The 25192-nt window shown below is 46.9% G+C and overlaps 1 protein-coding gene across 1 annotated transcript in view; it reads right to left on the bottom strand.

Moving 5' to 3' along the window:
- The window catches only part of CHD3 (chromodomain helicase DNA binding protein 3), a 92376-nt gene that overhangs the window by 35539 nt on the left and 31645 nt on the right, over nucleotides 1–25192 (bottom strand). The window contains exons 5-18 of the mRNA XM_061589795.1: nucleotides 24459–24733; nucleotides 16210–16340; nucleotides 13093–13240; nucleotides 10963–11138; nucleotides 10096–10329; nucleotides 9655–9858; nucleotides 7579–7790; nucleotides 6238–6369; nucleotides 5966–6065; nucleotides 5517–5708; nucleotides 3511–3711; nucleotides 2780–2917; nucleotides 2246–2367; nucleotides 252–425 (exon numbers count right to left, since the gene is read on the bottom strand). Coding sequence (XP_061445779.1) covers nucleotides 252–425; nucleotides 2246–2367; nucleotides 2780–2917; nucleotides 3511–3711; nucleotides 5517–5708; nucleotides 5966–6065; nucleotides 6238–6369; nucleotides 7579–7790; nucleotides 9655–9858; nucleotides 10096–10329; nucleotides 10963–11138; nucleotides 13093–13240; nucleotides 16210–16340; nucleotides 24459–24733 — 2439 coding nt within the window. The remainder of the gene's footprint in view (nucleotides 1–251; nucleotides 426–2245; nucleotides 2368–2779; nucleotides 2918–3510; nucleotides 3712–5516; nucleotides 5709–5965; nucleotides 6066–6237; nucleotides 6370–7578; nucleotides 7791–9654; nucleotides 9859–10095; nucleotides 10330–10962; nucleotides 11139–13092; nucleotides 13241–16209; nucleotides 16341–24458; nucleotides 24734–25192) is intronic.

The raw sequence follows: 25192 nt of genomic DNA, 5'->3' as shown, positions 1-25192 counted from the left end.
CAAGATACATCTATTCTTACAGAGAACTTAGAAACCTTGACTTTTCTCCATCCTGACCACACTTGCTCCCTTCTCTGAAGGTCTGATTCAGCAGCCTCCCCTCCCTGATCCAAGAGCCATCACTGCTACCTATAAATCCATAACACAGTGTCCCCTCCCCTCCAGGTCACATATCCCCCATAGCATTATGCACAAACAGGACCCGAGGACATTCCACCATATCACCTCTCCTCCCTCAATCCCGCCCATACTTCTGCATGGGGCTGAGCTCCACCCGGACAATGAGCTCTGTCTTGGCCGGCATGTTCTTGAAGACATCAGCCTTGAGGCGGCGCAACATATGGGGGCCCAGGAGGTCATGGAGTTTTTTAATTTGGTCTTCCTTGGAGATGTCGGCAAACTCCTCCAGGAAGCCTTCCAGGTTGCTGTAGGAAGAAGATGGCAGCAGTTATGCTTACATCTCTGGGGATATTCCAGGAAAACAAAATGCTTCACACAAGTTGGGGGAGCAGGATGGGGCAGGGAGGGAAGCTATGTTGGCTTGGGGAATTATATCTGAATGAAGATCTATAGCAAAGAAAATATCCCAAGTCTAGTGCTCACATTAGAGCAGGGGAGGGAGGGAGGCCCTTGATGAAATCCATAAGCCTCTCATTTCTCAGTTACTTCCAGTTCTAACCATATCATGCCCCCCATAGGCTTCTTAAAACATTGACTGGTGGGCAGGTGGATCACAATAAGTAATTTGGTTTTCAATTGCATTTGCTTTTATTTTTGTTGTGACCTCTCCTGAGATCACTTGTGAACAGGGGCAGGATGTAAATTGTTAATGACACACACACGTTATATACGTGATTTCCAGGTCCCTTCAGCCCCCTCCCCTGTCATTCAAGCACTGCTCAGGCCAAAAGACATTGTGATTGTTTGGTCTGGGAATTCAGTGGTGACAGGTCCTCAGTTTTCTAATTTTAAACCACCCCAAAATCTTAAGAACATAAGAAGAGCTCTGGTAGATCAGACCAAAGGCCTATCTAGTCCAGCATCTTTGCAAGTAGGACATGAGGGCAATAGCCCTCTCCTACTGTTATCCCTCAGCAACTGGTTTTCTTAGATACAAAATTTCAAGCTAGAAGCCACAAATGGTTGCTGGGAAGGCAGGATTTTGAGAGGGCAGGTTGAAACAAATACCAAAACCACAGATGGGCAAGAGTGTATGGAAGGGGCTCCGGTATTGCATCAATGCAAAAGACATCCCCAAACCAGGTAAAACACTCTCCAGCCCTAAGCCAATGAGAGAGGAAAGAAGGTGGGGGAATTAGCCATCTCTTTTAGTTTCACTACGCCTTGGAGAGGCAGGAGCAGCTGAGGTTTCTCAGTGCAGACAGGGGGAAATGAGAAAGGGTGACCTGGCCCTCCCCACCCATCCACCCAAGTCAGAATTTGAAGCCTCCACAAGTCCAGCTTCCACTGGTTGATGGAAGGAATCACCCATCACTAGCTGTCTTCCTCTGCATCAGACAAATGGAAATCCTTCAGGGCCGCCAGAAGCCAAGTACGTTTTACTTGGGAGTGACCAAGATGCCAGAATGCTGTCAGTGTGAAGCTGGCAGGTCTGGCCAGCAGAGGGAGCCAGCCTTTCAGATATAATTTTTCAGGTAACTGAAAAGCTCTTCCATTAGGTTTTCTAAACCACTCTCTCTGCAACATGCACACTAGAGCTGCACTTGTGAGGCAGATGGCCCATCACATTTTGGGATCAGCTGTTAGGCATTATGCCTTATGATCCTGGAGAGATCAAGTGATCATGGAGAAGGTCTTTGACGTTAAGGAAAACTAAGGAGAGGTTATCTACAGAACTGCCATTCCTTGTTGTTTCACATACAGAAAAGTATTTTTACACCAACTGGCTCACCATTTCCTCCCCATCCAACTACTTATGAAGAGTAGATTTATCCAAAGGACTTCTAAGAACAATTAGACTAGGAGGACTCAGCCCCTCCCTCTGATCTACAGCCAACCTACTTTCAGGATGGCTCCTCACCAGGTGAAAAAGATATGGATGGAAAGCGGGGGACGGAGGGGGCAGGTGCTGTGGACAGGGACCACAGACTGAAGGCAGACAACATAAAAGGCAAAATGTCAGCAATAGAGAGGACAGGCACTAAGACCAAGCACCTCCAGCTCTGTGACTAACAGACCTCCACAGACCTCGACAAGGGGGAAGGAAGTGCAAAGTTGGCCGTACTTGAATCTCTCGGGAGTGAGGAAATTCAGCAGGTGGAACAGCTCCTCCAAGTTGTTTTGCAAGGGAGTCCCAGTAAGCAGCAGCTTGTGGTCGATCTTGTAACCGTTTAACACCCTGAAGAACTGAAACCAAAAGTAGTACAGGAATTAGGGGACCCTTGTTTCCACTCTTATTCTTCACCAAGAGCAGAGGAGTCCCAAAATCCCAGCATTCATTCAATAAAAGCAAGCCCACAGCTTCACTGATGATGAAACTGAGGTTATCATATGTTGGACACATCATGAGAAGACAATTCACTAGAAAAGACAATAATGCTGGGAAAAACAGCAGGGAGTAGAAAAAGAGGAAGGCCAAACAAGAGATGTATTGATTCCGTAAAGGAAGCCACAGACCTGAACTTCCAAGGTCTGAGCAGGGTGGTTCATGACAGATGCTCTTGGAGGTCACTGATTCATAGGGTCGCCATAAGTCATAATCGACTTGAAGGCACATAACAACAACAGCGGCAGCTTCACCACAACATGTGCTCCTCACCTTAGACTGGTTGTTTTTGAGTCGGTGAGCTTCATCCACAACAAGACAGGCCCACCTGATGGATGCCAAGGCAGCCTGGTCAATGGTGACCAGCTCATAAGAGGTCAGGAGGACGTGAAACTTCACCTGAGCTTCTCTCTGAAAACAAAGGGGAAAGGAAGAGGGGGGAGAGAGAAGGCAGGAAGAATGATAACATAGGTATAGCCACCAACAGCAACATGTTCCCGTATAGGACAAGTGCCCCAGAGCAGGACTGCTCCCCCTAAAAGAGGATCAAACTTGGGATCAAATCCACATTTAGATAATCCGTTTTTACAAGCCCATAATGCAGCTTACCTCCTTCACTGTACAGAGTCACTGAGAGGGGAGCTAAACAGAGGAAAGAAGAGGAGGGCCGAGCCTTATCAAGGGGCCCATTTTACTCTTGCTCAAGCTGCTGCTGTCTACCACCTAGAGGACTGTCCGTTGTCTAGAAAACGGAAGCAACTGACATCCTCACATGGCACCATAGCACATGGTCCTTCTTGATGGAGCTCTTGGGCATTTGAAAGGCAAGCTGGGAAGGCTGCATTGTAGGGATTGGGAGCAAAGGGGTTAACAAGCTGACTTCCACCTCAAAGGTCAGAGGGCAACAGAAGTCTTATCTACAACCATCAATATAACACCCACAGCAGACTGCAGAGTAAGCGCTGCTGTTGCTGTATGGTGGGAAGAAACTCCCCTGCACTTGCCTTCATTTTGAAGGCCTTCTTTCCACCCTTCATGGCGTTGTCCTCAAAAGAAAACTCGTTCTCACGGATGATGGAGCGGCTGTCTTTGTCCCCCGTGTAGGTCACCACATAGAAATTGGGTGCCCACATTTGAAATTCTCGCTCCCAGTTGATGATGGTGGACAGCGGGGCACTGACCAGGAAAGGCCCCTTGGTGTGACCCTAAGTGGGAGGGAGAAGAGGAAGAGGAGGTGGTCATATGTGAACTGGAAGGAACTTTCCCTGTCTGCAGCTTGGGAGTGAAAAGAGGCCATCAGCAGCTCCCAGCCCTGACTCAGCCTGATGCAGCAATTCTCAGGCTCTTCGCTTTTGGCTCCCAGGGGCTCAGCTAGGCAAACAGAAATCCATTCATAAAACGCTGGCTGCCAGAAGGAGCAAGGTTCTCCTGTGGCTCTGCTGGGATCACTGACACGCAGCCAGCCACAGCAGCTGTTCATACAGAGATAACAGCTGTTCACATAACGACCCTTTTGCCTCCCCCCAAGCATTCATCAAGCACCAGCCCTGTGCCAGGCGGTGTACAGAAGATGGACATTATGTACTCACTGTCCAAAAGTCATACAATCTACATCAGACAAGGCAAGACTGGGGGCAGCTTCACACATTACAAATAACATGGGAAACACCAGCATAACATTTAGTCTTTCCAGCACAGAGCAGGTTAACAAGCGGATGTCACACAGAAGCCTCTGTACAAGCCTCTGGGGAATCTGGCCCAATCAGGTTTCCCAGATGCATTTACACTGGTGGTTAGAAAGGCATATACAGCTTCCCACATAAACAAGGAAGCAGCCGGGGGAAGAGTGCGAATGTGGAGCTTTGCTTTTATGTTGAGGGGCTGCACACCACCAGATCCTGCTAATAATCTGGGGCAACATGACAGACTCTGGCCCCCTCGTGCTGAGGAATCAGCAGCTGGAGCAGGCAGCAACTCAGAGGCTCCATGAAGACCCCACAATCACCACACCTGCTGCTCCAGCACTTCAGCAGGATGTCCTGGCAAAGCAAGCGCTGGCTGGCAGGCTGCCACGAGGAGATCAGGACAGGAGGCAGCTGGGGCAGATAAGCAAAGCAGGCAGCTAGGAAGGCCAAAGGCTCTCTCGAGGTCTGGCTCATGCAGGCGCACGGCAACCTGCAGGAATTCAGCCTCAGAACACTCAGCCATGGGGAAGCCCCAAAGGCAACAGGACTCGAGAGAGCTGGGAGGCCAAACTCTGAACAGCAATGGACCCCATCCCCCTGACGGAAACCCCAAGGAAACAAGGGCTGACATGGAGGTTTTGAGTGAAGAAATAACCAGTGGCTTCATCCCATCCAAAGCAGACTGGAGAGCAAGGAGGGTTGTGCCCCTCCCACAGTCAGTGGTGGTGGAAGTGAACGGATGGCCCTAGGCGAGAAAGCAAAGGGAATCTCCTCCATTCCATCTCAAGGGCGGGATGGGTGCTGGGCAAGCAACAGGGAATGGGGGAACAGGAAGGGTATGGGGCATTTTTAGCAGCTTTAAAAAGGCAGAGCTGGGTAAACTAAGAAGTTGTTGGCAAAGCAACTTGTTGGCTTCCTTTCTGAAAAGAAAGGGCCTGGAATAGGCGGGAGAGATTTCACTAGGAGTATATCCTTTATTTTCCTTCCGTCCCATTTATCACCCTGTTCTCCTTCATCCACTTTTAGGACTGTGAGCTTTCAGGAGAGAAAGCCAGTCCTCTTTCCTCCTCATACTTGGGAAAAAGCATGAGCATAAGGGTAAGAGATCCAGTTTGGAAGCCCTGGGTCAAAATATCAAAGTAAAAGGCCATACATGAGTTAGGCTTCCCCAGGAGGCAGGGGGGAGAGAGGAGGGAGAAGGAGAGGGAGCAAATTCTGCAGAACACTTGACAAGGACAGAATGAGCCTCACATCCTGCTAAGCATGATCTTGACACTAGAGAGGAGCCAGCATGCCCAGGCCAAAGGACACAATTCCTGCCTCACCTCCCTATACAGCGAGTACAGAAAGACAATGGTCTGGATGGTCTTGCCGAGGCCCATCTCATCAGCCAGGATGGTGTCTGTGCTCTGGGCCCAGGAGAACCGCAACCAGTTGAGGCCTTCCAGCTGATACATGTGCAGGGTACCCCCTGTGGACGTGATGAACCGTGGCTGGCTGTCATATTTCACAGTTGGCTGCAAGGATGCACACAGAGAAAGAACAGCCACGAGATCAATGCCATGAGCCCACAGGGCAGAGGCTCACTCCTCTTCTTAATGCCACCCCTACAGAGATCCGCATTTGAAACGTCAGCTATACACAGCTTTGCTCTTTGTCATGCCTCAGTCTCTGCGGCACACCAAACCCATTCCCTTTCCCACCCCACCCCGTAATACCAAGTGTGACCAAACTGCAGGGCCATCCCATCGCCAGCCACCTTCTCAGAGCTTACATCATTGGTGGGGGAGTTTGGCGGGTCCTCCGACGACAGTTCCTTCTTCTTCTTCTTGTACTTCCTGGGCTGGGCAGGGTCTTCACCCATAATCAGCTCTCTAGAGAGTGGAAGAGAAAAAGGGAGAGGCGGGAAGGCCCTCTCACATTTCATCCAGGAATCTCAGGGGTGAGTAAGCCAGAGTGTAGTGGATCAGACAGCTTGATACTGGCCTCCCCTACCCCACCTCACGGTTTCCAAGATGGTAACAAAGCTAAAGTACAACTCCTTACCTGTGCAGCCAGTAGGCCTGCTTGTGGTACTCATAGTCCGGAATTGACATCTCATCCTCCTCCCACGTGGACTGGTCATAGGAAAGGTCACGCCACTTAACCAGATAGTGGTAGTTGCCCTTTTTGTCAATGCTTCATGCAGTAAATGCATAAATGCAAAGGAAGAAGATAACAAAAACAGAAGAAAACAAAATACACAAATTTGTTACCAAATCTCAAGTCACCTTGTTTAAATCTCACAGAATAAAAGCAACGCTTCCTTGGCTACAAACACAAACACACAAACAAAACCTCTGGTCCACACTGTTAGACTGTAAAGCATCTAGTGGGATTAAGTCAATTAAGCCCAAAATGGCTAAGTCGGTGCCACTGTGAGTCTGGGCCCCACAACGATGTAAGGGGTAGATGGGAAAGGTACTATCTCCCGGAATAATTAGGAGTTTCTTAACATCTTTGAGAATTATTCTCTTGGAGAAACACACAAAGGAAATGCTATGTTCAAATCTATATTATTCATCACAGCTGTGACGACTATATCTTCTTTAAGAAAGCTGGGATTCCCCGGAATCACCACCACGCTGCCAACACTCATACCTCAATCTGCTTCCCTTGGGTGGCCCCACTAGTGCCCATGGGCCAGCTCCTACTGATACACAAGGTCTCTGGCAATAAGGGTGGGGGGCCACACAGTTTCCAAGGGATGTCTGGGTCTCATCAGGACTACCAGTACACTATTAGGCTATGGCAGAGATTGCTAAGCTGTGCCACATTCAAAATAGGTTTTCCTTCAAAGGGCTGCATCTCACTGCACATGTACATGCCACGTATATAGCACACACAAAGTTGCATCCAACCAAGTTGTACTCAGAGCAGACCCACTGAAATTACTCTGAGTAGGACTATCACTGGATACAACCCATATATGCTCACACACTGCAACACTGGGCTGAGAGGAGAGATTTAAACCAGTACTGCGAGAAGGAAGCTCCATCTGCTGACCTTGCAAAGGTGCCTCTCCTCCCTCTAGTGTTGTGCCACTGCAATGAGATCTTAGTGCCCAGAAACAGGAAAGAGGTGCTCCTTCCTGTTTCCTGTTCAGGAACACCTTCTAGCAAAAGAGGTGCCTTTGCAGACAGAGAGGAGGTGTCTGATTTGGCTGATGAACTACCTGCGGTGGCTTGGCAGGCTAGATCTGTCCTGTGGTCTGCTGGTTTACCACCCTTGAGCTACAGCATTGTTGTGATAAGGAGTGTGAAGACAACTGTATGCACATGCAAGCGCACGTACACACACACACACACACAGAGAGAGAGAGAGAGAGAGAGAGAGAGAGAGAGAGACCTATGGTTTATAACACGGTGGATGGTCATCCAGTCAGGCTTGATGCCATAGCGGTAGTATTTTTCCTCCATCTCAGCATAGAAAGGATCCTTATTCTTCCTCTTCTCACTCTTTCCATCATCATCACCTGACCCATAGTCGAGTGGGGGGGGCTCATCCATGTCGTTCTTTCGTTGGTAATTCCTGTACATCACCAGGTGGAAGATCTCAAGCTGGAATTTGAGGGTGGGGATAGGGCAGAAGAGAAAGGGAAGAAGGAGGTAAGGTGAGAAGCTGAATAAGGAAGTGAGAACATAAGGACAAAATCAGTGTTGGAAGGACCTCAGGAGCCATCTCTAGCCCAAAGTGCATGAAATCCACTACTACAGCATCCTTGACAGGTGGCCATCCACCCTCCACCATGATGGATCAAGAGCACCAGCAGACCTAAATCTCCTGTGGCTAGGGACATGCCTTAAGGAGGTTCACAAACAGGGCACCACGATGATGATACTTATGCTCAGCATCTAGTAGTCAGAAGCAGACAGGACATGATTGTGCTTCTGGCCATCATTGGCTACTGTTGTCCCTATCGCTCTCCCATTTTAATATATCACTCTTCAGTCTGAAATGGTTTTGCGCAGAGTTAGGCCAACGGTACTGTTGACTCGAGCTGGCAGTGGTTCTCCAAAGTTTTTTTAAGAAGCTCCTTCCCAGCTCTACTAACTTGAGCTCACTAATAGGCAACATATGGGCCACTGGGATGCTTCCCCTCCTTGCCTCTTCCTCACTGCCACTGCATATTTATTTATTTATGTATTTATTTATTATCATTATTTTTACCCCGCCCTTTTTCCAAAACTGGAACTCTCAGCGGCTTCCAGATAAAAGCACACATATAATTCCCGAACTATGGAATGCCCTCCCAGACGAGATACGCCTGGCGCCTTCTCTGTTATCTTTTCGGCGCCAGGTAAAAACTTACCTTTTCGCCCAGGCTTTTTAAATTTTGTAAATTTTTAAATATTTTAATTTAACATTCTAAACTTAATATGATCTTAATTTATAAATCTCCATGGCAATTTTATTAATGTTTTATAATTGTACTATATATATTTTTTTTCCACACTTGCTCATATTTTAATTGTGATTTTATTTGTTGTACACCGCCCTGAGAGCTTTCTGCTATAGGGCGGTCTAGAAATGTAATTAAATAAATAAATAAATAAATAATTAAAAACATACAAAAGTCTAGATTAAAATAGAATTAAACTATTTACAGTATTAAAACCATTCATACATACAGTTAAAATAATTCAAATTCAGTTTAAAATAATACAGTTAGACAATAGCAATGCATCTTCCCTTGCTGCCCGTGCCCAGTCCACAGAGAGTGGCATCAGCACTACACTGCTGGGAGTGGGATGCTGGCAGCCTCCACAAGTGAGAGGTGCCAATAGGCAAGTGGCAGTCCTCAAGGCAGAAGAGAAGGAATGAAGAGTCAAGTTCAGCCCACAGGTGCAATAGCCCTGCTTTAGTAAGTCATTTATGCTGAAGGGGAAAGAGAGAGAGAATTCAAGTTGGCCAGAGACCTGAGTGCTACTACGTAGGATTCAAATGCCCAAGTGCTCCAAGCTCTGCCTGTGTACTGGTGACAACAGAGTCCCACAATTCATTTCCAGTTGTCGGATCCTGCAAGGAATCTCTGACAAAGCAAGGAGTGATCTGCAGTTGTTTGTTCAAAGGCAGAGCCTCAATTCCAAATCTACCTTCACTCCCAATGCAATCAAAATTGTACCTACATCCAAATAATTAAACTCACAAATATGATTAGGGTCAGAGAGAGGAGATAACATGATAATACCTCTATTGGAAAAATGAATTTTATTTCCTATAAATGAGAGGATTCAGGATCAAGTAAACCCTTACACACTATTGGGGGAAATATATATTGAATAATCTTTGTATTTATTCTGCTTATCCTGTTAAATGTGTATATTTATAGCACTTTTTTAAACATATTTTATATCTCTAGATGTATACATATCCTAATTACTCATATCTGGGCAATTAAAAAGTGTTTTTAAAAAATTGTACCTGCAATTCCTTTATCCAGGAACAATGCCAATAGGACAGGCCGACCCATTTGACAAAGAACTCACGCTCGGAACGCCCCTGCAGCGACTTGGGTGGTGGGTCATCTGGGCTGGCGTCAGACGACAGGGGGACAGCGATGGGTGTTGGAGGCTCCCCCCACCGCCAGTGCAGAATTTTTTGTACACGGCCCTTTAGCATAGGACACTGGGAACAGGAAAGAGAAGCTGTCAAACACACAGGGGGCCTAGCCATCTGCTAAACCTCCTTGCCTAGGAGGCAGCCCTCTATGAAACTGGTGAGCCTTACTCTAGAATAAATGCATCTTAGGTGGATGTGGCTGGTCTTTCTCTTGCCCTCCCTCACTGCCCAGCCATTGTTTTCCTCTCTCACCCAAATTCCAGTATTGTGCTCTCCCCGCTGCCCCCCCCCCAGTGCCCTCACCGTGCAGCGGGGACACAACCACTCCCCATTAGGGATCTCAGGAAGTGGTGGGTTGAGGCAGTGGATATGGTAGGAGGAGATGCAAGCGTCACAACACAAGAGCTCGCCGCCGTCCTTACAGACGCGGCAGTACTCCATGTGATCATCCTCCTCCTCCTTCTCCGCGTCGTCCAGCTCCCCTTCGTACTCCTCCTCCTCCTCCTCCTTTGGCTCCCACTGCACCCCTTCTTTTTCCTGCAAGCCAAGGACATGGCACAACCAGAGAGAGAGAGAGAGAGCTGGATTATGATATACGGGCCATGCAGGCAGGAGCACTTGGAGGTTTAAACAACAGAAGCCAGAGCCTATCCAACAATTATTCTGATGAACCTCAGACATTTGGCACAGTCTGTTTCTACACAGTCTGAATTCTCAAGGAAAGGAAAATGAAACATGTGGAAGAGTCTTAGCTTTAACAAGGGTGTTTATCGTTGAGGAGGCCCAGAGTTGCCTTTCACTAAACCCCAGACCCTGTCTCCTTGTCCCTATGCACACAGCACCCCCCAAAGTCCCTTTTCCCACCATCCCTAACCCAAGCACTACTTTAAAAGGGACAAAAACAGGGCTGTTTTGCAGTCAGAAGCACATGAACTAGTGAGTGCAAATTCATTATTTTTGCATGATCTGTTCCAGTTAAAGAATCTGAATTTTCAGATCATGACATTTTGGAGATTTTTTTTTTTAAGCACAGAATCCTGGACTCCTAAGCTGGAATAGCATGGATCCTGCATCAGAGCAGAGGCTACAATACAGCAGGCTAGCTCCTTCTCTGGAAATGGTGGGAGGTGCTAGTGTGCAGAGAACAAGGAAGAAAGGTGAGCAGCTTACACAGTGGGGGCAGCTCCATTTGCCCTCGGGGGCCTTGTCTAGCTCCGGATCCAGGCACACCAGGTGATAAGCTCTGGGACATGAGTCGCAGAGGATGATCTCCCCGCCCTGCTGACACACCTCACAGTAGTCTTGGTGGTCTGTCTCGTAGCCGTCTGCCTCTTCTTCGCCAGCAACTGCAGGGCCGAGAAGTGGAGAGGAAGCAGAATGTCATGAAGGCATTTCCCAAACTCTAAGCTACATACAAGCTATTCCCTTACCTGAGGCAGGACAGGTCTAGTCATCAGCCTTCCTCCCTTAGAAATTGAGGGACATGAAACAAATTACATTTACCAGTTGTACCCAAGAGGGGACATAGCTGAAAAGTAGTGACTGTTCACCAGAAAGGGAAAAGAGGCTGGATGGCAAACTCTCACTTCTGAGTGATTAGCATAATGAAGGACGGTGGTACTGGGAAAGAGTGGAAAGGAACCCCTGCTCAGGAAATAAGTTCTGGCCTCACCATTCTTTCATATCCGCAAGTAATCGATGGCATGGTTAATGCCATAGCCTCCAGTACACAAAGGTGGGTTGAATGCATACTTTTCCTGCAGACCTACTGTGGCCTGTGAATGGCACAAGAATGTGGGAAAGGGGCATGGCTGGAACTTTCCAGAATTCCTTAGCCATACACTAACAGGGAACTCAAGGGGGGAAACAGCCTTTCTGCCCAGACAGCTGAGTGAAATAGAGAGCGTTTGCTTCTTCTGTCATTTTGTTTTTCAAGGGAAAGCTAGTAGGATTGTCTCTTTCCAGCCCAAAAGCTCCTACTGGATAAGAGCCTACTGGATCAGGCCAGTGGCCCAATTAGTCTTACAGTGGTCAACCAAATGCCTTTGGAAAGCTTGAAAACATAACCTGCACACAACAGTGTTCTTGCTTGTGGTTCCAGCAACTGATATTCAGAAGCATACTGCCTCCAATAGTGGGGGTAGAACACAGTCATCAGGGTTAGCAGTCTAACTAACTAACACGCAGCTCTATTTCTCCTTTTCATCTTCTTCAGGTGAGTCTGTTGATGTGCTGAACCGTTGCCTGACCACGATAATGGACTGGATGAGAGCTAATAAACTGAGACTCAATCCAGACAAGACCGAGACACTGCTGGTGAACGCCTTCCCTGCTCAGATGGTGGATGTTCACCCTGTTCTGGATGGGGTTACACTCCCCCTGAAAGAACAGGTACGTAGTTTGGGGGTTCTTTTCGATTCTTCCTTGTCTCTCGAGGCCCAAGTGGCCTCGGAATGCATTTTACCATCTTCGTCTGGTAGCCCAACTACGCCCCTATCTGGACAGCGACGACCTCGCCTCCGTTGTTCATGCTCTGGTAACTTCAAGATTGGATTACTGTAATGCGCTCTACGTAGGGCTGCCCTTGAAGACCGTTCGGAAGCTTCAGCTGGTGCAGAACGCGGCTGCCAGACTATTGACGAGGACCAGTCGGTCTTCGCATATAACACCTATTCTGGCGCGTCTGCACTGGCTCCCTATTTGCTTCCGGGCGAGATTCAAGGTGCTGGTTTTGACCTATAAAGCCTTACACGGCGTGGGACCTCAATACCTTGTGGAACGCCTCTCTCGCTATGAACCTACCCGTTCACTTCGTTCAGAATCTAAGGCCCTCCTCCGGGTACCAGCTCATCGGGAAGCCCGGAGGGTGGTTACTAGATCTAGGGCCTTTTTTGTGGTGGCCCCTGAGTTGTGGAACAGCCTCCCCGAAGAGGTACGCCTGGCGCCTACACTTCTATCTTTCCGGCGCCAGGTAAAGACCTTTTTATGCTCCCAGGCATTTTAATCTTTTAATTTTCTTAATCTTTCTACTTTTAACATGTATCCTTCTTAATTTGTGTTCTATTTCGTTTTTGTTGTGCTTTCTGTTGTTTGTTTGTAAATGTTTTTGTGATTTTTTACTATGATATATTGTATTTTATCTTGTTTGTTCACCGCCCTGAGAGCTATTCTGCTAAGGGCGGTATATAAATTGAAATAATAAATAATAAATAAAATAAATTGATAGCCTTATCCTTTGCATCATTGGGAAAGGGGTTTGTTCACTTATGTGCCATGCTCTGACCCACGGCCTGCACTCACCTTTTTTCTTCTTCCGTCCAGGTCTGCCCCGCTTGAGCTTCTTCACCCTCCCTGAACTGTCTGAACGCACCGAGGAGCTGTGAACACTGGAGTTGTCGAGGTCAGATTCTTCCTCTGGCTCTTCCACCTCGTCACTCTGAAACAAATGCTGTACATAACCGGAGCGGCCCTCCATTAGGAAAGGCCCATACAGAGAGGCAAAAAATAAGGGGGAATGGCAGGAGAGGAAATGGTTGTTGGGAAGGCGAGTGTGATGACGGGGGTTGGTACCCGAGGCTAACATTTGCCGCAAGGAACAAGCAGGAAGAAAACAAAGGAGGTGACTTGCCATCCAGCCCTCCTGTTCAGTGTCAACTGATACAAGAAACACAGTTGTGAGTTACAAGGAAAAGGTGAGGGGGCAAGAAGAAAATGGAGGAGATGTTACAAGGGAACAAGCACACCTACAGTCATACCAAGTCGAGTCGAGTTCACTTCACTACTACAACCCATAAGAAAAATCTCATGGCTGCAGGGGAGGGGGAGTTCTGATGGCTCCAAGGACAAGCTGAACAGTGCGCAGGCATCATAAGCAGCCCTGTAGCCAGCCCTCCTTGTTAGGTGGGGCAGCCACATTTCTAGGCAAGGCATTTTTTTGGGGGGGGGGGAGATGCACATAGTGCCAGCCAATTCCTCCCTCCCCAGTAGAGCGGATGTGAGGACCAGGCCAGGGGAAGGGAAAGGCAGTGACCTTCCCCACCTCTCTCCACACAGAGAGTGTGTTAACTTATACAAATGACATTTAATCTGTGGAACTGTCTCACCCTTTTTTGAGAGATCCCAGAAATACCAGACTCAAAAGCTTGACTTTGCCTATAGCTATAGTCCCCCTTTCACCTGTGGTCTATCCCTGTGTTCTGATTCTTCATTAACTGAACTCCTTTGCTAAAGACAATGAGCTCCTGAGCTTGGCTTTGATGCTGCACGAGGTATCTCAGTTTTAGATTCCACCCAAAAAACAAATTGGTTCATACTACAAGTTTAGGGAAGGGCAGAGAGAAAATAAATACTATAGAGAATGTTTGTTAACTCCTCCTTAAGAGTCCTTCTTTCTAGTCTTGTTCCTAGTCTATAAATGAAACAAATAAAATAAATAAATAAATAAATAACTTTAGATTTTCCTTCCTGTTGGACAATCAAGGGAAAACTATTTAACTCACTGCTATATAAAGGACCAACTAAGCAACTGGAAACTAATTGTGGAAAACAATTGGATTTTTTTACAGATTGCTGGATTGATTTTTCTACCCAGAAACTCTGAAAAGGCTTTATGCCGAGCTGCACGCAGGCCCGGCTCCAGCAGTGGCCCAGGTGGGGCACTGGCCGAGGGCCCACGAATGCAGAGGGGCCCCTCACTGTCCCCAGTGGAATGGGATCTGCTGCTTGTTGCTGATCCTATCCTATTCCAATGGACAGGAAGTGTTTTTCCCCACTAGCTTTTGTTTTTATCTGATTCACGAGATGGGGAAATTGATGGGTTAATACCATGGAGTTGAAAAACTGAGCCCAGAGGGTCTCCTCAACTCATAAGTGTCTCATTCCGTGCTGATGCTGGGATGGTCTAGGCTAGTTGCCTCCTAATTACTCTAGTATTAACCCCTTAAATGCCCTCCAGCAGAAGGAAAGAGCAGTGGCAGCAGCTCCAAGCCAGGCTGGATCATAAGGGAACAAAGGAGGAAGAGGAGGCTTCCTTGCATGGTGTGCTCTGCTACAGGGCAAGCAGCAGGGACTCTGGAGCCATGGCAGGAATGCCCCCAATGAACTTACAGAAGGTTTGGCATTCCTTTTCTCTCTCTCCTGTCTGATTCCTATGTCACTCCAGTCTTTCTGTTTGGGTTTTGTTTTACTTTAAAAGGGTGAGGCCAAGAGGGAGGTGTGGTTTGAAGAGGAAAGCAAGAGAGCAAGGGGTCCCCTGATAGCCTTTGCCCATGGGCCCTCAGAAACCTGGAGCCGGCCCTGGCTGCACATATCGGGAAAATCAGAAATTAGACCTGAGTTACAACCTAAGTGTCCAGCCAGCCAGCTAGCTATAGTGTACACAGCAATATTTATCTTCCTTTCATCTTTTGCCATCAAGCACTCAAGGGAAAGACAAAAAAATAGCCACTATGATTGTATCTAGTGAGTGCTTTAAAAGGGTAAAGGGTACCTTAGGGTAGGCATTTTTTAAGATCACTTTAAGTTATCTCTTTATTTCACCATTTAGCAATAAGCACCCAGTCCTGCTCTACTCATCATAGCTGCAGAACAAACAAACTCTTACTTCTTACTGCAAGCAACCAACCATGCTTCTATATTGCTGGCTCAGTAGAGAACACAACTGAAACTGAAACTGAAAAGCAGAGCAAAGGAAAGCCCAATACAAAGTTCTAATATTTAACTCTTCAAGGGTCATGTTACTATACAGTCTGTTTTTTTCAGGATCGCTTAAGTAATTATAGGGTGATTGTGATCATGAAAAATCCACCCTTAGTGAGGGAAAGTCTTCAGTGAGCAGACTTTTGGGGATTCTTCCAGATGAGGCTTTTGTTGTGCATTCACCCTGCCTTATTCACTGATTTTTTCAGAGGCTCCTATTCTTAAATTGCTCCTCTTCTTAAAACCAGCAGTCATGCTTTAAATGGAGTTTGTCATTGTCTGTCATGTCACAAGTTAAAAACAAGACAATTTCCCCCCAAAATCTGGGGGCATAGCTCAGGGGGGTGCTCCCATTCCCCTTCCCCCCTGGCTACAGGGCTTATAGCAACATTTGGTGAAATCTCCAAAGACACAGTCTTTAGGGGTCACCAGAGGTCAGGTCACGACCCCTTCCCATGACTAGCAGAGGCACCATAAAGCAAGCAAAATAATCAAAGGGATGCAAATGAGCACAATTTACTTAACATAAACAAGTCACAGAAATTGGCTCATTTTGGCACAGAATTGTGATGTCTCCTTTTAAACCACACATAGTTCTTCAGTCCTCCCCATTTGTCCCAAAAAAGGGAGGAGAGAAAAAAGCCCATCCTTCCACTTCTTTTCACTATGGCAAGCCCAGAATCAACATTCACATACTGTCAACCAAGGAGAGGGCCTTACTGAGCTGCTCTTCTTGCGCTTGCCCCCAATCATGCCCAGCTTGATCTTCAGAGGTGCCATCTTCTTCCCCTTCATCTTCCTCTTCATCTCTGGGATGCGAGGACTCTTGGTCCGCTTCTTGTGGCCTGGACCTTTTGTTGAATGAAATAAATAAATAAGCAAGGAAGCAAGCAGTCACATAAGTGCTCAGTGCTTGCCCTTCCTGTGAAGAGCACAGAGATAGGCGTCTGGGGTGAGAATGTGGGCTCCTGTGAAGCTACAAAGCAGCAAGCAGATGGCACAGCTTGGCAAGAGATTCCCTGTGCCAGATGCTAAGAAGCCAGATGCCCCAGATGCCGTCCTCTTCTGCTCCAACCCACAACACTCCACTCCTCTGGGGAAAGAATTGAGCCTTGGTCGCTTACCGTGAATGTCTGTCCTGGTTCAGTGTGAGGGAGGCAACCAGATATGGATTAACAACTACTACTACTGCCATCACCCAGGGAAGGCAGGATCACATGACACCAAATTGAAGCATTTTGCTGGCTCAAGAGGCTCTACCCCAGTTCTGGATCCTTGCTGAGTCGATCACACAGTGTGTGTATTAAGAAACTAGAGGAAAAATTAATGTTAGGAGAACAGAAAAAGCAGAGTCTCCACTGAGATATGGCCTCCATTTGCCAGTTTGTACCCAGACACTTGAAGAAGGGCAGAGCTGGATGCCTCCTTCACATTGGACTAGAGTGGGACATAGCTGGGCAACATTCATTCTGTGTCCAGTGGGAGGTAGGCATCCAGATATCCAACAGCATATTGAGGGAAAGATGGGGAATGCAACCCTGCTGCTGCTGTTGGAATCTCTCAGCGGCCTTTGATACCATTGACCATGGTATCCTTCTGCTGAAGACACCCAGCCCGATTTTTCTATTAATTCTGAGTCAGGAATGGCCATGCATAAGCTGAACTAGTGGCCCTGATGCAGTGGTGGAGTGGAAGAGGGCTAATAGACTGAAACTGAATCTTGCAAAGACAGAGACACAGTGGGTTAGTGGTTCTGGCTTGAGGATTGGGGAGTTTGCCTGTTCTTGATGGGGTTGCACTCCCTCTAGGAACAAGTACATCGCTTAGGGTGCCCTTGGAATCATTTTTTTCCATGGAGGCCCAGCTGGTCTCTGTGGTGAAGAGCACCTAGCACCAGCTTCAGCTGGTGCATCAACTGCACCCTTTCCTGGATAGGGAAAATTTAGCCATTGCGACACATGTTGATAACCTCACATTTGGACTATTGTAATGCAAGATACATGGGGCTTCCGTTTCAGCTGGTTCAGAGGCTACAGTTGGTGCAGAACACTGCAGCCTGGGTGGTTAGTGCTCCTTATCAGGCACATATCATGCCAGTACTAAGGGATCTGCACTGGCTGCCCTATTAGCCACTGAGCCAGGTTTTAAGGTCCTGCTACTTACGTATAAAACCCTAAATAACTCTGGAAAAGGTTACCTAGAAACTTCTTTCCACTGCCCAGTAATGGTATTAAGATCAGCAAATGGAACCTGGCTAGTTCATGACAGATGCTCTTGGAGGTCACTGATTCATAGGGTTGCCGTAAGTCGTAATCGACTTGAAGGCACACAACAACAACAACAACATAAGAACATAAGAAGAGCCTGCAGGATCAGGCCAGTGGCCCATCTAGTCCAGCATCCTGTTCTCACAGTGGCCAACTAGGTGCCTGGGGGAAGCCCGCAAGCAGGACATAGAGGCAGGCTTTTTAACTGGTGGCACCAGTGTTTTAGAATGCCCTCATGCTGAAATATAAGAGGCCTTTCCTATATTGGCATTCCATTGACTCTGTGCAGGCAAGCATTTCCCTGAAAGTGAACTTCTTGATTCAACTGTTTTAGAATCATAGAGTTGGAAGGGACCTATAAGGCCACAGAGTCCAACCCCCTGCTCCATACAAGAATCCACATTAAAGCATACCTGACAAGTGGCTGCCAGCTGCCTCTTGAAGACCTCCAGTGTTAAACAGACCACCTCCTCCCTAGGTCATTGGTTCCACTGTTGTACCGCTCTAACAGTTAGGACGTTTTTTCTGATGTTCAGTCAAAATCTGGCTTCCTGCAACTTGAGCCCATTATTTGGTGTCCTGCACTCTGGGATGATCGAGAAGAGATCCTGGCCCTCCTCATATACTTGAAGAGTGCTATGATATCTTCCCTCAGTCTTTTCTTCTCCAGGCTAAACATGCCCAGTTCTTTCAGTCTCTCCTCATAGGACTTTGTTTCCAGTTTCCTGATCATCCTTGTTGCCCTCCTCTGAACCTGTTACAGTTGGTATCCGTCTTAAAGTGTGGAGTCCAGAACTGGGTTCAGTGCTCAAGATGAGGCCTAACCAGTTTCGAATAGAGGGAAACTAATACTTCACACAATTTGGAAACTATACTTCTGTTAATGCAGCCTAAAATAGCATTTGCCTTTTTTGCAGCCACATCACACAGTTGGCTCATATTCAGCTTGTGATCAACAATAATCCTTCTCTCATGTAGCATTGCTGAGCTAGTATCCCCCATGTTATAACTGTGCATTTGGTTTCTTTTTCCTAGGTGTAGCACTTTGCACTTATCCCTGTTAAATTTCATTCTGTTGTTTTCAGCTCAATGCTGCGGCCTATCAAGATCCCTTTGAATATTGTTTCTGTCTTCCTGGGTATTCGCTATCCCTCCCAATTTTGTATCATGTGCAAAACTGATAAGCATTTCCTGCTTTTTTAATTGCTTAATTGTTATGCTTTTTAATAAGCTTGTTTTATTGTTTTGATGGAATATTTTAATTGTGTATTTTAACTATATATGGATTTTATTATTGATTTTATGCTTATAAACCCCTTAGAAGCCACTACAACATGCAAGCAGTATATAAATCAATAATAATAGACTCACTCACTCTCATAGAAGAACTGAAGGTGGCTGGTAACTAAGACAGTAGCAGTATGTGGTGTAGTGCACTCCTAATAACAAGACGCCAAAGCACAGGCATGTGTTTTATAATGCCTGATGAAAGTATTTGCTGAGGACTAGGCTGCACTCCTGCATGTCTCCAATATTAGAGCATGGGTAGAAAAGGCTGCAGTGATACAGACTGCCCTGGCACAGTGCACCACGATTTTAGAGAGTGTGGGCAAATGTTGTGCCTCATAAACTACTGATATACATTGATCCATCTAGCCAAGGTGGCTTTAGACATTTTTTGGCCCAAGTTAGGAGGATTTTAAAAAATAATAAACAGGCAATCTGAGCGCCTGAAGGACATGATGTTTCTGAAATAGATTTTTACTGCCCTTCGCATGCCTAATCTCTGCCAAGCCAACTTCTCAGAGGGGTTAGGGCCAAAGGAAGGAAGGATTAGCTCCTGAGAGTGATGGAAAGAGTATTAACTTTAAGGATAAAGGATGGGTCTGAAATCACTTTATCCTTTTCTTCAATACACAGGAGGCCCTTGAAAGAGAAAGACTGTATTCAGAGACAAGCTGTGCTAATATGATCACTACAAAGAAGGCCACCTTCAGAAGAGGAGCTTCAGCAAAACTAACATAGAGGCTCAGACAGCTCCTCGTGAGTGCCTTAACAACATGGTTACATAGCCAGAAAAACACTGAGGACAGGGTTGCCACCTGTCAACACAGGTAGTTCAGGTCTAAGTCCCATGCTGAGACCTCCTTGGAAAAATGTCTCATTTACTCCTGCTGACCTGTATTTAATAGTGTTACTCTTGCCCTGCTGCACACCCTCCATGATGATTCATAGATCGTAACAGTTAATGGGCAGAAGAGAACAGGATGATCTGAATCACCTGCTCCAGATAACCTGGCTTGGCAAGGACCTCACAGCTAATCAGTGCCAGGCTGGATTTGGATGAAATACCAGCCCCTGACAGAGAAGGAACCAGGAGCTGCTGACAGCTAGCTATTTCAGTTCCGAAAACCATAGCCTTCATGCTAATAAAGAGCCACCAATGTGACTGATGCTCGCTCCATCCACATTTTCTGCAGAACTCTAGGTAGAACAGGTATTGGCAGGAATGCATATAAAAGACCCAGAGGCCACAGGTTGTGGGAACATCAAAGTCTCTTGCTCCTGGAGAAAGGTAATGCAAGCAGAACCCTGGAATCTTTCTGTTTTGAAGGGAAGCAAAGAAGTCCACAATGGGGGGATAACTCTTCCATATTAGAACCTTGAACACCATGACTGAGAAGCTCCATGGGACCATGGCTTGTCTGTTCTGCTGTGATTACAGCAAGCTCTTGATGTGCCGCATCATGAACTCAGGTTGTACTGCGCCCACAATAGAACCCACTTCACTTGGCTGTGAAAGATCTTGATCTTGTGCTGCCATGGCAATTGATGCATTTCCCATTCTTACCAGCAGATGGGTCAGGTTGGAGAAGGATTGCAGGGCCAAGCCTACAGCTGCAAGTTCCAGCTAACATATGATACAAGAGGCCTCTGCCAAGCCCAGAGTCCCTGGATCACTTGATCCTAAGAGTGCCCTACCATCATGAAAACAAACAGGCATTGGTGGCCACTATCACTTGACAACTCTTGAAGAGAGATCCTTCTGTCAAGGTTCTGGGGCTGAAGTCACCATCGAAAGAGCTTCCTGATCTCATTGAGGGTTGAAAACCTCCAATAGGTCCTCCTGTGCACACTATCTTTCTATGTAGGCATCAGGAGCTACTGGAGGGATGAGTATGGAACCTGGCCCATGGGCAAATCTTGATACATAGATTATAGGCCAAGAGATGGTTCAGGACCATGCTATCCTCTGTGTGAATGGATACTTCCTCCCTGAGCTTCTGTTTCCTCTCAGCTAAAAAGCACACAGTGCCTATGGCTGTGTTGATCTGGGCCCTTGAGTGCTGAATTAACTAGAAATGTCTCTTGTTCCAGTTTATTACAAGCCCATGAGACTGAAGGGTGTTAATGATGCCCTGCATGTCTTGGAACACCTGCTGTTGAAATGATGACTTGAGTGGGGACACAAAGAGGAAACCACCAAAATCATGAGCTGGGAAAAAACTCAAGGAGCAGAAGTAAGGCCAAAGGGCAGCGGCAGTGGCAGGTACATTTTGTCAAATTGATGGAAGCAAAATACTCCCCTAGATAGCAGGCTTCTCTGATGGACTTCAGGGCTTCCATCCTGAACCTGAAGTATGTCATAAACATTTTGCTAGTCCAGAATGGCATGCCATGGCCCCCTTTCTTGGAGACCACAAAGAAAATGGAGTAGACCCCTGTGTGCCATCCCTCTGGGGGGGACTAGGTCTATTTCCCAAATGGCTAGGATATGGGCAATGGCCTTTCCCACTATAGACTATTTTTGGGAGACTTTGACATTGGAGAAGGTTGGAACTTGTCTCTGGGTGTTGAGGAGAACTCTATAGTGTAGCCATCCCACGTTGGAGATCTTTTGTAAACCTTTCAAAAGTAGGAAAAAAAATAACTGAAAAAATAAATACCCAAACTGTGTCTAGATTGTCTGGAGTCCTTGGAGAAACTTCCCTGGGAGGCAATTGATCCCTGACCCTTTGGCTGGAACTAGAACTAGACCTAGACCAGAATGGCTTGTCATGTCTAAAATCCCATACTGGGAGGGGGCTGTGAAGAATTTAAAGAAAGAGGAAAAGAGGCCCCTTATGGAGACTGCTTCATCTCCTCCTCTTTTGAGCCAAAGGCATTGCTTTCTTCTTAACTTTATCTCCATTAAGACATCTTTTAATGCATCCCCTCCAAAAATAGTGCAGTCAGATTGCCTGAGGAGTAACCACCATGGTTGCTATATCTCTTTCAGAAAATGGAACGGAATCTAATGAAGCATCAGCCATGAAGGCGGAGGTTTTGAAAAGCTTAATCAGAATCTATTTCAGGTTTGGCCGTTTCAACTCCTCATTAGCTAGAAGATCCTCAAGCCACAATAATGAAGCTTGAGAAAAAATGGAGGCAGTCCTGAGGGCCAGGGTCTTGTGGCCATTAGGAAGTACCAGGCTCGACCTGTGCTCACATGCTTCTTTGAGGGTGGAATTCCCATCCTTTGAAATTATGGCTTCAGAGAGAAGCACAGCTACTGGCACATCTACTATGGGTGTCTTCAATTGCTCCATGACCTGCTGTGATAGAGAATAAAACCAATGAGCCATGATAATAGCTCTCCTGCCCTATAGGGGAACTGCCCACTCCTGTTTGATGATAACAAAAAAGGGAGAGGGGACTAGATTTGTTTAACAGCAGGTTTGTGCACTAAACCCCCTCACACACTGCTGCCTTATATGTTCGCTGCACAGGTTATGAAGTCTGGTCCTGCAATCCAGGGCACTAATGGCACTGCTCAGTAGGAGAATAACATACTTGTTCCATTTTCCTTACTCCCTGGGAATCATGGAAGCTTTTCTGTTTATATGCCTGCAGTCACCTCCTGGATCAGCAGAATCTTTCTCATAATCCTCTATATAATGCCTTTTGAACTGTGGGGCATCTTCCCTTTCCCTGAGCACTTTCTGTCACTTTGTAGAGACCTAGAACCCCTAGCAACTTTATGGCCACCAGATGTCTGTGCAGCAATGAACCTGGGATCCCTGAATGTCATCCCCTTTGCCTGCTGATTTCTGTTTGAAAGGTGGGGAAGCCAAAGAAAAGTTTGAGGAGGTTTGGTGAGATGAGTGGTGGTGCCACAGTGCCCCCTCTCTCAGGCACTTAGATAGCTTGGGGTACCTAGCTGTTGTATAAGTTCCTAAACCACAGCCTGCCTAATCTGCTGCATTAGATCCAGGGTAGATGGCAAGGGAGTACCACCAGAAGCCGCTACAATAGTGGGTATAGTGTAATCAGCCATGTGGTGCAACCAGCAAAATGTAATCTTTGCTGAGATACTGTTGGATTAAGCAACAGAGAAAAGCAGGGACTGAAATACTATCAGTGGCTTGCCATCATGTGAGTGGAGTGGCCCTTTGGGGTTGCTGTCGCTACATAACACCCTTGGCAACAAGACCAGAAAATGGCACCACTTGCTCATCAAGTGAAAAAACATTAGCATTCAAGAAGCCCTTCTCCACAGATAAGGCCCAATCAAACTTGTACTATATACCAAAGCAGGTCTTGACATTTGGAGGAAGCCAGGAGACCAGAGTAGCAACAACAGCTGGTGAGAGACAGCAATGCCGTTTCTTTGTGCTGTAGTGGAGGGGCATTCAGGGCACTCCCTGTAATGTGATCAGCTTCCATTGATGAACCTCATTGGGAACCCACTGGGATGGGGGCTGCAGGGCAAGCAGCCCTATTTTTTGCACTTTTTAACCTGATCTTCACTGATCTAACCAATTTTCCTTCTTTCTGTTGATGTCCTTACAAGACCGACCTTTTCCCACCAGCACTGTAACCAGGTAGCAGAAAAACAAAGGGAACAGAAGAAGCTATGAAAGGCACAGGGTGACATATATTTTTGTTTTCATATATGTAAAACCAGAAAGGAGAAGATGATGCTAGTATGAAAAGCTGCGGAAAAATAGTGGAAAGACAAGGTAAAAAGCTGAGATACAATACAGTCAGTATACAGAATGAAAAGCTCCTCTGAACCTGGGAAAGGATTTGTGGAACCTCCTGAGTCAGCAAAGTGTTTTCATTTGATGTCATGTCATCCTGCCTGTCCTGGTAAGTAGCAGAAGTAAATCTTGATGTGGATGCCTCCCTCCCACTGACAGGAAAGTGAGATTAACACGGGGGGACGGGACTAGAGAGCACTGAAACTTGTTATTTCTCAATTCTCTGGGAGAAGAGTAGAGTCCTGGTGTGCTGAAGCATGGATTTTTGGGAGCCAAGATCCAAGGTGAAAATCTGCCAGGTAAGAGTTGAGGTGCCCTGGCCACCAGAATGCTCTGCTCCAAGCCACCATTCCAAGAGGAACCTGAAAGGCAGCTCCCAGCCCAACTGCTCAAAGTACACGATCCTACATCCTGGCTCTTGATCTCATTGATTCCACCAACTCAACACCACTCCTTTCCCAAGGAACCAAAAACTGTGTCAGATACACATGCACACACACTCAGTCTATCCTACTAGTCCCCATTCCCCAGACCTCCAATTTCATAACACTGCAGATAAGTCTGGTCTCTACAGCAAAGGAAAGTTGGACAGAACAAGCTAGCAGCTTTATCTAATGCACTTCTGTGCACATGTGTACACACACCCTCTGCTGGAAGGGCCAAGGACCCTGGCACTCACCTTTGCCTTCTTTGGTTTTGGCTTTGCGGACTGGAGGAGGCTGAGGAGGAGGCTGCAGCAGTGGCAGCGGCTGTGGCTCAGGTGAAGCTGTGACAGCTGACACTGCGGCTGACACCTGCTCGGCTACTGCAGCTGCAGCAGCGGCTGCTGCAGCAGCCACAGCTGCTGTTGACCCTTTGAAGGGGTTGTTGGCGCTGAACTCCCGCCATTTGGCTCCCATGATAGTCATCATTTTAGACATAGGAATCTTGGGATTCTTTTTGGCAATAAGAGGCCTAGGACGAAGGGGAAACAAAACAGCAATTCAAGCCTTTTTGGTTCAATGTGAAAACCCTACATCATTCAGCGCTTAGCAAAGAAGCCCGTAAAGATGCTTTGATGTCCTCACTCTTGGCACTTCCCCACACAAACTTGCAAGTATTCTCGATTCTCTTCAAAAATAAACTAGGAGTTTTGGTCCCCTCCTGCTGTACACTAGAATCTGCTCCCAGAGAACACAGGATTCAGTCTCCCCTAGCATATTCTGTCATCACTCAATGTCATGACCATCCATGACCCAGTGCCAGACGCAAACTCTTCAGATGACTTCCCACTGACCAAAGACTTGGATGAGCAGGCAGAGTCTCCCATTGTCAGCCTCAAACCCTGAGAATCGGGGGGGGCTCCCCAGAAATGCCTCTAGAGAATCCTCTTGAGATGCCCTTGGTGTGGGTTCCAGTCCACCTGCCAGCAGA

Source organism: Rhineura floridana, chromosome 11, assembly GCF_030035675.1.
Source record: "Rhineura floridana isolate rRhiFlo1 chromosome 11, rRhiFlo1.hap2, whole genome shotgun sequence".
NCBI lineage: Eukaryota > Metazoa > Chordata > Lepidosauria > Squamata > Rhineuridae > Rhineura > Rhineura floridana.
This window is presented reverse-complemented; position numbering and strand designations above follow the sequence as displayed.